The 13596-nt window shown below is 41.5% G+C and overlaps 1 protein-coding gene across 3 annotated transcripts in view; it reads right to left on the reverse strand.

Annotated features, from left to right (window-relative positions):
* Positions 1-13596, reverse strand: part of ARHGEF10 (Rho guanine nucleotide exchange factor 10) — a 121347-nt gene that overhangs the window by 70969 nt on the left and 36782 nt on the right. The window contains exons 5-10 of one of the 3 annotated variants that reach the window (XM_074581659.1): positions 13085-13151; positions 11380-11459; positions 10163-10219; positions 5208-5371; positions 1911-2027; positions 624-738 (exon numbers count right to left, since the gene is read on the reverse strand). In XM_074581659.1, coding sequence (XP_074437760.1) covers positions 624-738; positions 1911-2027; positions 5208-5371; positions 10163-10219; positions 11380-11459; positions 13085-13151 — 600 coding nt within the window. The remainder of the gene's footprint in view (positions 1-623; positions 739-1910; positions 2028-5207; positions 5372-10162; positions 10220-11379; positions 11460-13084; positions 13152-13596) is intronic. The other 2 variants (XM_074581660.1, XM_074581661.1) reach the window with 2 other exon arrangements.

Genomic DNA, 13596 nt, shown 5'->3' on the forward strand with positions numbered 1-13596 from the left:
GACTGCTGCTGCTGCTCATAAGAGAGGGCTGACATTTGTTCCTAACTAGAGAAACAACACAAATACTTAGAGCTTTTTGATTTCAGACCATTTTCTGTTTTCCCAGTCCAAACTCAGCTTTCATTAAAAACCACCAAACTGTGATAAAGCAGAACAGTCTTTTCCCCTACTTCCACTTCAGTACTTAAGCACAGAAAGTGTTCGTTATCCCTTGGCCATGACAAACTTTTGAAAATAGTCAACCATCACTCCACTGAAAACCATGTCATAACAGCAGACTTTCCTGACATTCAGGAGTTACTTGATGGGGGGGAACTGGACAGACTTAGCGCCTTAACTCCTGTACACCAATACCTAGATAGCATCTATGACACTGTTTGGTGGGATTTTTTGTTGTTGTTGGTTTTAAGTGGACACTTCTGTGATCCTCAGGTTTCTTAGGTCACTCAGGTACTTGCCCCAAATCTAAAACTACCCAAGAGGTGCTGACAAAACTTCATTCATATAAAGCTGATTTCATGCATCCAGTACTCGGCTCCCAGTACAAAAACCTGCTAGGCCATTCACTTCCCTTCTCAGAAATGACTAGAGAGAGTAGCAAACACAGTATAATTAGCACATACCTTGAGAAATAAAAGATTTTGTTCTAATGAAAGAACGACCCTTTTTCACAGCTGCTTTTGTCTTTTCGAGCCCATCTTTGGTACCTTCTCTAGCAGCTCTCATAAGCTTTTGCATCTGTAAGATAAAAAGTACAGTCTACATGTTCAGTGAATAATAGGAACATGTTTGAGCATACCATGCAGAATACTTTCAATCAAAATATCTTTAAAAAGAACACTCAAGTAGTTTAGGCTATACATATAGCCCAAAGTCAAAGGAATATATAGTAAGTACACAGATTCATCAAAGCTCAGATCTGAGCACCTGTGCTTTTTCTTAATAAAATCAAACCTGGAGAAAGGAACTTACTTCATGATAATATTGTATGCAAGCCTAAAACAGCAGAAACGCGTAAGAACACTTCGGCATCAAACACCTGAACTCAAAATAGTCTCAAATGCTCAGCTTTACATTATGTAAGAAATAAATACTACGAACAGGTTATTAACAGCCAGGGTCCTTGTCCATCTCCCAATGTCCCACCAACTCTGACAAAGTATTTCTGACCTAAAGATAATCCCCTAGACTCAGTTATGTATTAAGTATATTCTTAAATAAACACTGTTTTGCAGAAAATGTTACAAGTAATAATTTAATTAATTGAAGAAATAAGTTGATTTAATTAAGAATGGCATAATTTTATAATACCCTACTACAGCAAAAAGAAATTTCATTAAAAAAGAAGTGTTGTTTTTCTAGGAAATGTTTATTAAAAAAACCCTGCTTTGTACTTTTGCTTTCCCAAAATGCCACCACGGCAAAAAATCCCCAGTCCTGTCAGAGCTGGGCTGACACCATCAGCGACATCAGAACACAAACAAAGCTGTCTTGCTGCAATCAGACAATTTCTTGGTTTGAGCCGAAGCTTTTAGCAGAAACCCAGCCTTTTCACACTGGCTCCATTCTGAGCGGGGAGATTCAGACTCCCCCAGTTTGATGCGGCCGTGGAGAGCCAGGGTCAGGCTGGCCCTGCGGAGGCACCGGGATAAGGGCACCAGTCAGCAGGGAAGGACAATGCCCTGTCTGATCTTCTGAAACTGTTACCATTAAAAATAAACATGAGAAAAGGTCCTTGACAAAGTACTTTTAAGACAAACTGCATAACAGTAATCCGGCACATTTAGAATTCATTTCATACAAATTATTGTTTGCTCTTTCAAGTTAGGATTAAAAGAGAAAGACAACATTGTCTGTGTTGGAAAAGCAATCATTTAAATGTAGCTAGTTACAAAAATCAACTACACTACCTTCAGCTCATGTTTTTGCTTTAGTTGCTGAATCTCTACTGCTCCCACAGTGTTTGCCATCAAATCTTTCATCTTTTTTTCATAATGCTCCTTTAAACGCGTTAGGTCATGAGAAAGCTACAGTGTATAAAAAGACACAATCTTTTCAAAAAGCCTGTAGTGCAAACTTTATGCTAAAAGTACTCGCGTATATCATGCATGTTGCCCCGGTCTGCCTACTGATACATAGACAATTGAGGGAAAGTTATCATTTAGGGAAGCTCCAACCTGACAAATGGACCATCACTCCTGTGCATCGCTGAACTTTCTGAAACTCAGCCAGGCGCCTTTCTGCTACGCCGGCAACTACGTAAAGAGAGGGGCAAAGTCACTTAGGCTAAACGAACTGTGTATTAACTACATCGTGCACATCTTTTACAAACTGTATGGAAACAATGCATCAGCTTTAACCATGAGCATCATTCGTTGGAGCACAAACCCTAGTGAGTATATTCCTGACTATCCTTCAAAACAGTGGATAGGAAGAATTCTCAAAGGCTGAAGAACCCGCGGAGGTTGCTGGCACCTGACAAGACGGAGATCAACAGTGCCAGTGAGCTGGGTAAGGAGACACTACGAGGGGAGGATGCAGGGTCTTGTAATTTCCACGGGCATCTGTCATAGCCTCATTGTATGACGATGGCTGTAACCATCTCATCCTTTAACATATCCATTTGCAAGTTAAGGAAACTATCCCAGAGAAATGCTCTGAAATACTAATTAACATTTGTCAAACGTTTTGAGAAAGCCAGATAAAAGAGGTTAAAATGTAACCAGAAAAAAAAAAGAAAATATTTGGTGCACGCTATACCAGAAGCCCATAGAAAAACCCTCGGCTTGATGTTAACAGAGTTATTTGGCAAGACATGAAAGCATCAGGAAAGAGAAGGCCTACTGACTTGAAAACAAAGGGACAGGTCCAGCATTTAGCTCCACTGGGCTAGGTCAGGATGCAATTACCTTCAACACGATGCTTCTGGCATTACAGCAGTAAAATGAAGAACAGTATCTGTTTCACAGACTAGAAATATTTAATAGCACAAAAACCTTCCCGTCTCAGAATAAATAAAAATATTCATCAAGAGTCTTAAGGAAAAAGTGACTTTGAGGGAAGTCATACCACCACTTAAAGATCCCACCTCCAACCTTTGTATACTTTTCAACAGACACTAAAAATCATGAGCAAGGCAAGTCCCTCACAGGCTCTGAAAGGCTATAGGGGAAGATGTGCTGGGAAAACACTGTAACATCCATCACAAGACCTGAGGAGAGGTGAGAGTTAGGGCAAGGAATGGATACAAAGAAAAGGTATGAAATCGGGTGGTTTCTGCCTGCTTTTTTGTTTTGTTATTTAATTTCAGCAATTCTAAAGTTTCTGTCTGTCTTCATTCTCCACCAAACCCCTTCTCTAGTTTCCTGACTTCCCCACCTCCCAGTAACCCATCCAGGTGGAGCAGCCCCTCTGACTTCTCCATCCACCAACTAATGTGTTCCTCGGCTTTTTATCCCCATCCTCACAAAGGAGTCCTCAAAACCTTATGTCACAGGCCTGGAAATGCCAGCTGCAGGGCAGGACCTCAGAGCACACCTCTCTTCTCCCACCACTCCTCCATCTCTTGCTTGGACACTCTGTGCCTGATCCTGGCACCATCACTCTCAACCCACTGCCAACAGTTTCCTGTGACAGATCTAAATATATTTATAGGTGTTTAAAAACTGGCTTTAAGCCTTGCTTTGTACACATGTGTAAATACACTCTTACAACTACGGCCAAAACTGAAGCTACATATAATAGGAAAAGATTAAAAAAAAAACCAAAACCCAAAAAAATAAACCAACAGCCATATTAAGACTTACACACTCACATGCAAAGTTATTCCCTAGTCTCCTCCAAAGGTATTAAAAATAATAATAATAATAAAATATCAAACTCTGTTTTCTTCAGTCTAGTTAAAAATGCTCCCCCGAAAGAAACAGCTGCAATAGCCTAAACTTGTTAAGTCAGGACAAAACCAAAACAAAACCAGAGGATGAGCACCCAGCTTACAAAGTGCTGACTTAGGTGGGCTCAAGTCTTGCAGTTAATTGCTCACTCCCTGATTTCCAAAGGGCGGGCAGCAAGGATGGAGGTGGCAGGAAAGCAGATAACGTGTACTGGAGGAGAACAGAGACAGAGAGGCTTTTATTCTCATCGAGACAATAAACCTGCAAAATGAAAAAAAATAAAAGGGTCCCGTGGAAGAACACCCTAGCTGCTACCTCTACATCCTCCAGCCACGGGGTGCTGAGCAGCTAACAGTACGTGGCTGTGAAGCAGCGGCTGGGTTTCTGTCCCCAGACAGCACACACTGAGGGGCCCTGAGGATTTTCCAGCGACTCTGGGCACTGAGCCCAGCCCTGTCTGTCCCCACTGTGCTCCGCAGCCCCGTCCTCCTAGCGCTCAGAGCAGGGAACTGGCAGCAGGAGGATGCCCAGGTCCCAGGCAAGAGACTTCCCTCTCACAGAAAGGGCATGAGGGCAGAAGGAGAGGGAGCCGAAGCAGCAAGAGAACAGGAGTCCATGCTCCCCCCAATGTGCAATCAGAAAGATGCAGCCTGAGCAGGTACCCATGCCATCATCATCTTCTTGCATCCCATGGCATGGATGTAGCCAAAGATACTAGACCACAGATGTGTCACAGATTTATCATTTCAACCACTTCTCTCCTTAATAAATGGTAGACTCCTCTTTGATCACAAAAATTTTTTTTTTTTTTTTTTAAGCTCAGTCACCTTCAAACAACCAAAGGGGTACAGATCTAAGACAGAAAGGTAGGTAACGCTGGTGAACAGTTTTGTGACTTTTGAACACCTGAAGGATCCCCAAAACTTCAAGTCTTGTCAGGCTTACCCCCATCTGTTCTTCACATTATTTTCCACACTCATTTACCACTTACATTAATCCAGCAGCTGCAAAAGAAGAAAAGGTAAGGAACTGCCCGTAAGCAAAAATAATCTTATTTTTAATTTCACTTTCATCCAACTTCAGGTTGGTTTGTTTTGTTGTTTGTTTTTTTTTTAAGGAGCTTCTGTTTAACATTTTAATCTTTTCTTTTCCCTGTTGCATTTTGTGGTGGACTATCACCCCCACATTGATTCATGTCCCTTTAAAAAGACGCAGTTGGCATTTGAAACTGGAGAAGGGAAATACAGGTGCATGTTGGCAAGCGTTGGAATTCAGGATAACCTCAATGACTGAGCAGCACTGCAGGATACATACATGTCTCTTGTGGTTGCCTCGCAAAAAGGAGCTGGGAATTCCATTTTTACACTCAGAATCACTCTGTTCTTCATAGCTTTCAAACTCACTTGAACTCCACCCATATTCCAGAGAGCTGTTTCCACCATCATCACCATTTTCAACATCATCATAAATCATTTCCTCTGCAAGAATTGAACCAAAACAAAACAAGCTACACTGAAATTTCCATTTGTTTAAACACTGAAAAACTTGTTCAGGATGTGCTATAAAGAACTACACAGACTTTCATATGCACATTTTAAAATGTAAATTAAATCCAATATTCAAACAGCCAAAGTCGGTTGTCTTTGTTGAAACGGAGCACTAGAAGAGGACAGTATTATGGGTACACACCACAATCCTTTTACAAACATGCCCTACTCAAACTACACGGTTATGTCAAAATCCCACAACAGGTTTCAGAAAAAATTCAAAGGAAGTTCAAAGTGTAGCTGTGAACACACATCTGCACCGAGTAGAAGCATCCTTCCATTTGCAAGCTTGTCATTTGTCTCTAGAAATACCTGCATCATCAGCTCACTGACAAATGTTAAAACATTGCAAGACTCAAACGAAAGTGTCACTACTTTAAGCAGAAAGGATCAGACCAAGAAACGTGTTACCTATGATATTTTATGACTCGTCATTCCTGCAACTCCACCAGTCACTCGGAGTCTCCCATATCTGCAGGTTATCTTGCCCATAATCTAGACTAAGAGCTTGAAGTATTAATCTCTTCAAGATACAGAAAGCTATTTTGCAAAGGCTGACCAAAGTATCACCTATTAAAGACATGGGTCGTTTTGCTGGCACAGATGTCAAGTACGACAAACTGATTCACAACAGAATCGAAAATTCTGAGTGCCAATTACTTATCAGGAAACAGGCATGCATTCTACATGCAGCATCATTTGTCACTACAAGTAGAGAAGTGTGGGACACTTCTGCCAGGGATCTCTGTTGTCAAAAGGTTATAATGCAGCATTTAAAACTGTCTCATATTAAATTCAGTAAAAAAAAGTGCTTTCATTTTAAGACTGAAGTTTTATATAAATCCAGAAAAAATACGTACTCAAACGAAAAGCTGACATATTTTAGACATCCGTCTAAACCCTGGATTCTGTGATTTTAAAACTACATTTTGGCCAATAATATCTTAATCTTAACATTAAGTTCTTTATAATTAACACAGAGAAATCTTCTCTAATTTGGAAGAATCACATTTTAAGGACTTTTTTTTAAACCTCCACGTGTATCAAGACTGTCGTAAAAATATACTTACTGAAGAAGACATTGTAGTGGTAATCTAGCACAATGAATAATTTAAGCGAATCATCACAGTGAGTCAAAATAAGCCAAGACTTATATAAGTCTGTGACTTCCGCAATGCCAATATTGGGGCAGGATTTACCCAGTGGATTTGGTGGACATATCTCGTCCACATGCTAATGTAGATTGAGCTCTGACTGCGACTTTTTTGGACCAGTTTTGTCTCCCTGACAAAATATATAAATGTTTATTTGTATATTACAATTATATATTACAATACAAATGTAATGATGTTAATAAACATCAAGATCATGAACATATGAAGATTAAGTTTCCCTCACTACCCATTTTCTCAGAATCTTTCAATGTCTGGGGATAAACAGAAAGCCAAAGTTTTAATTAATGTCATAGAATCATAGAATTGTTGAGGTTGGAAGGGACCTTTAAGATCATCGAGTCCAACCTTTAGCCTACCCTGACAAGAGCCACTTCTAAACCGTGTCCCTCAGTGCCCCATCTACCCTTTTTTTAAACACCTCCAGAGATGGTGAATCCACCACCTCCCTGGGCAGCCTATTCCAATGTTTAATAACCCTTTCAGTGAAAAAATGTCTCCTAATATCTAATCTAAACCTCCCCTGACGTAACTTGAACCCGTTTCCCCTCGTCCTATCACTTGTCACCAGGGAGAAGAGGTCAGCCCCCATCTCTCTACAACCTCCTTTCAGGTAGTTGTAGAGGGTGATAAGGTCTCCCTTCAGCCTCCTCTTCTCCAGGCTAAACAACCCCAGCTCCCTCAGTCGTTCTTCATAAGGTTTGTCCTCCAGGCCCCTCACCAGCTTTGTAGCCCTTCTCTGGACACGCTCCAACACCTCAATGTCCCTCTTGTAGCGAGGGGCCCAAAACTGAACGCAGTACTCGAGGTGGGGCCTCACCAGTGCCGAGTACAGGGGGATGATCACTTCCCTAGTCCGGCTCACCACACTATTCCTGATACAGGCTAGGATGCTGTTGGCCTTCTTGGCCACCTGGGCACACTGCTGGCTCATATTCAGCCGGCTGTCAACCAACACTCCCAAGTCCTTTTCTGCCGGGCTGCTTTCGAGCCACTCTGCCCCAATCCTGTAGCGCTGCATGGGGTTGTTGTGACCCAAGTGCAGGACCCGGCACTTGGCCTTGTTGAACCTCATACCACTGGTCTCAGCCCATCGGTCCAGCCTGTCCAGATCCCTCTGCAGAGCCAACCTACCCTCAAGCAGATCAACACGCCCGCCCAGCTTAGTGTCATCTGCGAACTTACTGAGGGTGCATTCGATCCCTTCATCCAGATCATTGATAAAGATATTAAAGAGAACCGGCCCCAGCACCGAGCCCTGGGGGACACCACTTGTGACTGGACACCAACTGGATTTAACTCCATTTACCACCACTCTCTGGGCACGGCCATCCAGCCAGTTTTTTACCCAGCGAAGAGTACACCTGTCCAGGCCATGAGCAGCCAGTTTCTCCAGGAGAATGCTGTGGGAAACAGTGTCAAAAGCTTTGCAAAAATCCAAGTAGATAACATCCACAGCTTTTCCCTCATCCACTAAGTGGGTCACCTTATCATAGAAGGATATTAGGTTTGATAGGCATGACCTGCCCTTCACAAACCCATGCTGACTGGGCCTGATCACCCTGTTCTCCTGCATGTGCCGTGTAATGGCACTGAGGAGGATCTGTTCCATGACCTTCCCAGGCACCGAGGTCAGACTGACTGGCCTGTAGTTCCCCGGATCCTCCTTCCGGCCCTTCTTGTGGATGGGTGTCACATTTGCTAACCTCCAGTCAGCTGGGACCTCCCCGGTTGTCCAGGACTGCTCATAAATGATACCAAGTGGCCTGGCGAGCACCTCCGCCAGCTCTTTCAATACCCTTGGGTGGATCCCATCTGGCCCCATAGATTTGTGCACCTCCAGGTGCTGAAGCAGGTCCCTCACCGTTTCCCTTTGGATTACAGGGGCTTCATTCTGCTCCCCATCCCTGTCTTCTAGTTCAGGGGTCTGGGTGCTCAGGGAACAACTGGTCCTACTGCTGAAGACTGAGGCAAAGACTTCATTAAGTACCTCAGCCTTTTCCTCATCCTTGGTCACTATGTTGCCGGCCCCATCTACTAGAGGACAGAGATAATCCTTAGTCCTCTTCCTATTGCTAATATATTTATAGAAGCTTTTTTTGTTGTCGTCCTTGACAACAGAAGCCAGGTTTAGCTCCAGCGGGGCTTTGGCCCTCCTGATTTTTTCCCTACATAGCTTAACTACCTCTTTGTAGTCGTCTTGAGTGGCCTGCCCTTCCTTCCAGAGGCCATAGATCCTCTTTTTTTCCCCGAAAAAAAGAGTCTTGTGAGTTGTCTTGTGAGTTAAGCTAAAAATTCTGATCAAGATGCTCAGCAGAGTTTTGCTCCACATCCCATATCCCTCCCCAGCTCAGCCTCTTGGCCTTGGTGTACGTGTTTCCTGACTGAGCAGCGACAGTGCAAAGATGGCCCTGCCCAGAGCAGCACAGGCCACTGAGGGAGCTTCCAGTAATAAAAACATTCAAGCCACAAATGTAACATAACACTTTCAAATAACAAATGAAACAAATTTCAGTAATAATTTGTAAAACACCTTGCCTGAACACCACTAAGGACAAGAAATGAAAGTGTTACAGCTTTAAAGGTAAATTTGGTTTTCACACACGAAAGCTTAAGTGTTTTCTTGATTCATGAACAACTTCAGTATCAAATACCTACACGCTCTGAAAGCCATGACAAGTAGACACCAAGTTCCTAATAAACCAACCCACTCAAGCACAAAATCAGTTAGTAGCAACCAAGCTTTAAGTACAGTCTTCACTATAACCAAAAACTGCAAAACAAACCTGAGCGAGAGCTCATTGAAATAAGCTTCTTAGAATCACAGAATGGTTAGAGATGGAAGGGACCTTAAAGATCATCTAGTCATGGCAGGGACACCTCCCACTAGACCAGGTTGCTCAAAGCTCCATCCAACCTGGCCTTGAACACTACTTGAGCCCTAGCTCCACCATTCCCAGAAAATGCAACATCTTGGCTCCAGCAGAGATCTATTCTGTCCCTTCCAAACATGCTCACACCATCAGGAGCTGCACCACTCCAAAGCTGAAATAAAACGTTTCTGTGGAGTAACAGTCAGGATGGCAAACAGCCACTCTGAATCTCCTCTTCCATCTATTGGGTATTTTTATGTTGAAGGGGGACTTTCAAGAATAGAGCAGTTCTCTGTATAATCATGACAATGATGCATTATCATACATTATTTAACTATTTAAAACACCCTTTTCTTCCCTACCTTGCCTTGTTTAAGTCACTATTGCTACAACATCCAACACTGTAATTCTCTAATATACAGAATATTCTAGCGTTTGGGACCATATCTACAGAATAAAACAGAATTATTCTGAGAAGAGCGGTGTAGGACAACTACTGAGAAAAAGTCTTTCAAGAATTAGTTTAGTTCTGAACTTTGTAAGATCCAACAATTATTGACACAGTGTTAACTCTACATATATTTTGGGTACTCAACGAATGTATCTATTCAGTATACATGAACATAATTCCATATTACATTGCTTTCAACATGGTCTGTATTACAAAGACCTCAAACCTGGTTCGGAGTCTGAATTTTCTCTTGGCACATCATCATAAATTACTTCATCTGGGTCTAAAAGCAAAACAGAAAAAAAAATAAACAAAAAAACCACAAACAAGAAACCCCCTAAAATTGAATGGGACCAAGAAACAGTGTTTAAGAGTTATTTGGACAATGCCCTTAATAACATGCTTTAGCTTTTGGTCAGCCCTGAATTGGTTGGACCAGATGATCACTGTAGGTCCCTTCCAACCAACAATATTCTATTGTATTCTAAAGAATTTTGGTTATGTTGGCACATATGAGTACAATGGAGGTACGACTCACTCTCCACTAGCATTTTGCTGGTACATCTGATCATCATTCAAATAATGCAATAATGCGTGAAAACAGTATAAAGCATTTGTGAAATTTCACAGCTTTATCTGCATTGTTTGTGATGACTTTTGGTAGCCTGAAAACACAAATCTACTTCAATAGCCAACATTTCTCCCTCTTTCTTACAGCACTATGGCATGTTCCTTGCTTGTCGAGGGCTGTTCATTGCCTTACTAAATGGCTGTAGAGAAGCCATAATAGATATTTTTAAAACAGAAACAAAACTAAATAATGTAATGATCATTGTAGAACATTAAGAGGCAAAACAGAGATGCAAATTCCTCAGTCACCTCAAGTGACATGTAAGATGAACCTCCAGCCCAGAGGGAATAGCTGAGAACAAGCAGGATAACCTGTCCTCAAACCACACAGTCTCTGTTCTGTCTTAAAATGCAGCTGCCAGCAAAGAGCCAAGGGCATGCACTAAGAAAAAGTGTCAATTCCTTCCCTTCCACCTTCTCCAAGAACTTATTTGCCAATTACTGCATGAGAAAAATAATTTCATATACATCTACAAAGCAGACTCCGAACCTGAGCAAATTTCCACTGTAGACGTATTGATGGAGCCAAACGATTTCCTTAAGACAGTGACAAACAATTCCATAGACTCCAAAAAGCACTCCACAGGAAAGTGCATGTTAACTTTATTTTAAAATACACAATTGTGTTACACTGCTGAACATTTTAACTGGTATAAATTGGTTCATATTGGAACATATCTGAAAAAATACAATAAAAGTGAACATGGACATTCCTGTAAAATACATATGTGCACATAGATACAAACATACTGTTGATCACAACTTAAAACTGACCTTCTTCTACAGTTATACTTCAGTGCTTCAGATACTTACTTTCCATCCATGCTGTATTTGCAGGATCTGCAACCCACTTGGCCAAAGCATCGTCCCCTCTCTTAGCCTGGTTATCTTCACTTGAAAAAAAGGCCATGTAATAAAAGCATTAAAAGCTACACCACACTGTTTTTAAACAACTGTGAAGACAAGACAATAAATACCTCACTGCCTTCCAATTCCCACCCCGAAACTGCTGATTATTAATCTCCTAATTACATACTGAGGCAGCGTTTTTGAGTAATCTATTCTATTTAATAGTCTGACTATTTTAGTCAAGAAATAGAAAACGCTTCCCCTTCCAATCTCAAGAAATATTTTGCTTTTGAGTTCTTCTACCAGAACACAGAAAACTCTCTCTTAGAAAACAGTGAAGTGAGAGCTGCTCTGTAAATAAGACTAAAAACGTTTTGGCCTACACCAGAAGCCATTGGGCTTGATGAGGATATTATCCTCCTCTGGTTGGTGCTGGTGAGGCTGAACCTGCAGCAGCACATCCAGTTTGGGATTCCCAACACTCCCCCTTCTAGAGAGTTGTGGGGAAACTGAAGCTACCTCTAGAGAAGCTACCTCTAGAGAAGCTACCTCTAGAGAAGCTACCTCTAGAGAAGCTACCTCTAGAGAAGCTACCTCTAGAGAAGCTACCTCTAGAGAAGCTACCTCTAGAGAAGCTACCTCTAGAGAAGCTACCTCTAGAGAAGCTACCTCTAGAGAAGCTACCTCTAGAGAAGCTACCTCTAGAGAAGCTACCTCTAGAGAAGCTACCTCTAGAGAAGCTACCTCTAGAGAAGCTACCTCTAGAGAAGCTACCTCTAGAGAAGCTACCTCTAGAGAAGCTACCTCTAGAGAAGCTACCTCTAGAGAAGCTACCTCTAGAGAAGCTACCTCTAGAGAAGCTACCTCTAGAGAAGCTACCTCTAGAGAAGCTACCTCTAGAGAAGCTACCTCTAGAGAAGCTACCTCTAGAGAAGCTACCTCTAGAGAAGCTACCTCTAGAGAAGCTACCTCTAGAGAGATGTGGAGAAATTGAAGTCAGGGACTAAAGCACATAGCTTACAATGAAAGAGGTGGGAGACACAGAGCTTATTTAGTCTTGTGAAAAAAGGATGTTATGGGTTGATCCAACAGCAGCTACAACTATCTGAAAGAGAGCTGCAGTGGTGATGGAGTTGGGTTTTTTTTGTTTAGGTTTGTTTTGGGAGCTGGTTTTTTTCAGTGCCAGATGATACGCAGAGGGGGATGGTCAAAAAACTGCACATTGGAAGATTTAGTTTGGATATCACAGGAAAAAAATTCAAAGGGTAGTACAGCAGGGAAGACTGCCCAGGAAAGCTGCAGCACTTCCATCCTTGGAGGTTTTCAAGGCTCAGTTACCACAGCCATGGCTGATCTAATGGCATGTTGGCAGTGGTCCTGCTGAAAGCAGTAGGCTATACTACAAGACCTCCAGCACCCTGTTGCAGCTGACATTGCTATGACTCTATAAAAATTAAACCTAGTTCCTTCAAAAATATCACACACAATTATACATGCAAGACCTCAAACAGTGCTGATTTTGGTACACAACCAAAGTTACAGAGTTAAGAAAATGAAAACAAACAAACATGGAAGCATCATACAAGAAAAATAAAATATTTATCAAATGTAAGCTTTCTTAGGAATGAAGGTTTTACAGATCATTAAAACATGCTGAACTGGCAATCACCTATTTTGAGGCTCCTCTGAGTTTACAAAATTACAAGGACATTCTTCAGTTGCTGACTGCGTACCTGCTAAGTAGAAAAAAAGAAATATAATCACCAAACTGTTTGGAATAAAGCATCAGTGTGGTTCAAGTGGTACATTTTAGCATAAGAAACTGATTTTACTGGTTCATTGCTAATGAATAATCTACTTCTATACAATATTTTCATCTTAAACAAATCTAAAAAGATTTGGAAGTTTCTTCACTCTACCCCTTTTTGCAAATGAAAGAATTCAGAGACACAGCAATTTGAGCTGTTAAGAGGAAATTACAATGTCTGATGCATTTAATTCTAATCTCTCAGACATATATTCGTCTACAGGTAATAACAACTGCACAAACACATTTGCTTTTACTTGCCAATATTCCTAATGGTGGTAGACAGCAAAGGCTGCAAAACCAAAAGTTATCACCATACACGGAATTACAGGAGAATTGCTGCCTAGCTAAAGAGTAAGTAGTATATTAAAAAT

Source organism: Larus michahellis, chromosome 3 (genome assembly GCF_964199755.1).
Source record: "Larus michahellis chromosome 3, bLarMic1.1, whole genome shotgun sequence".
NCBI lineage: Eukaryota > Metazoa > Chordata > Aves > Charadriiformes > Laridae > Larus > Larus michahellis.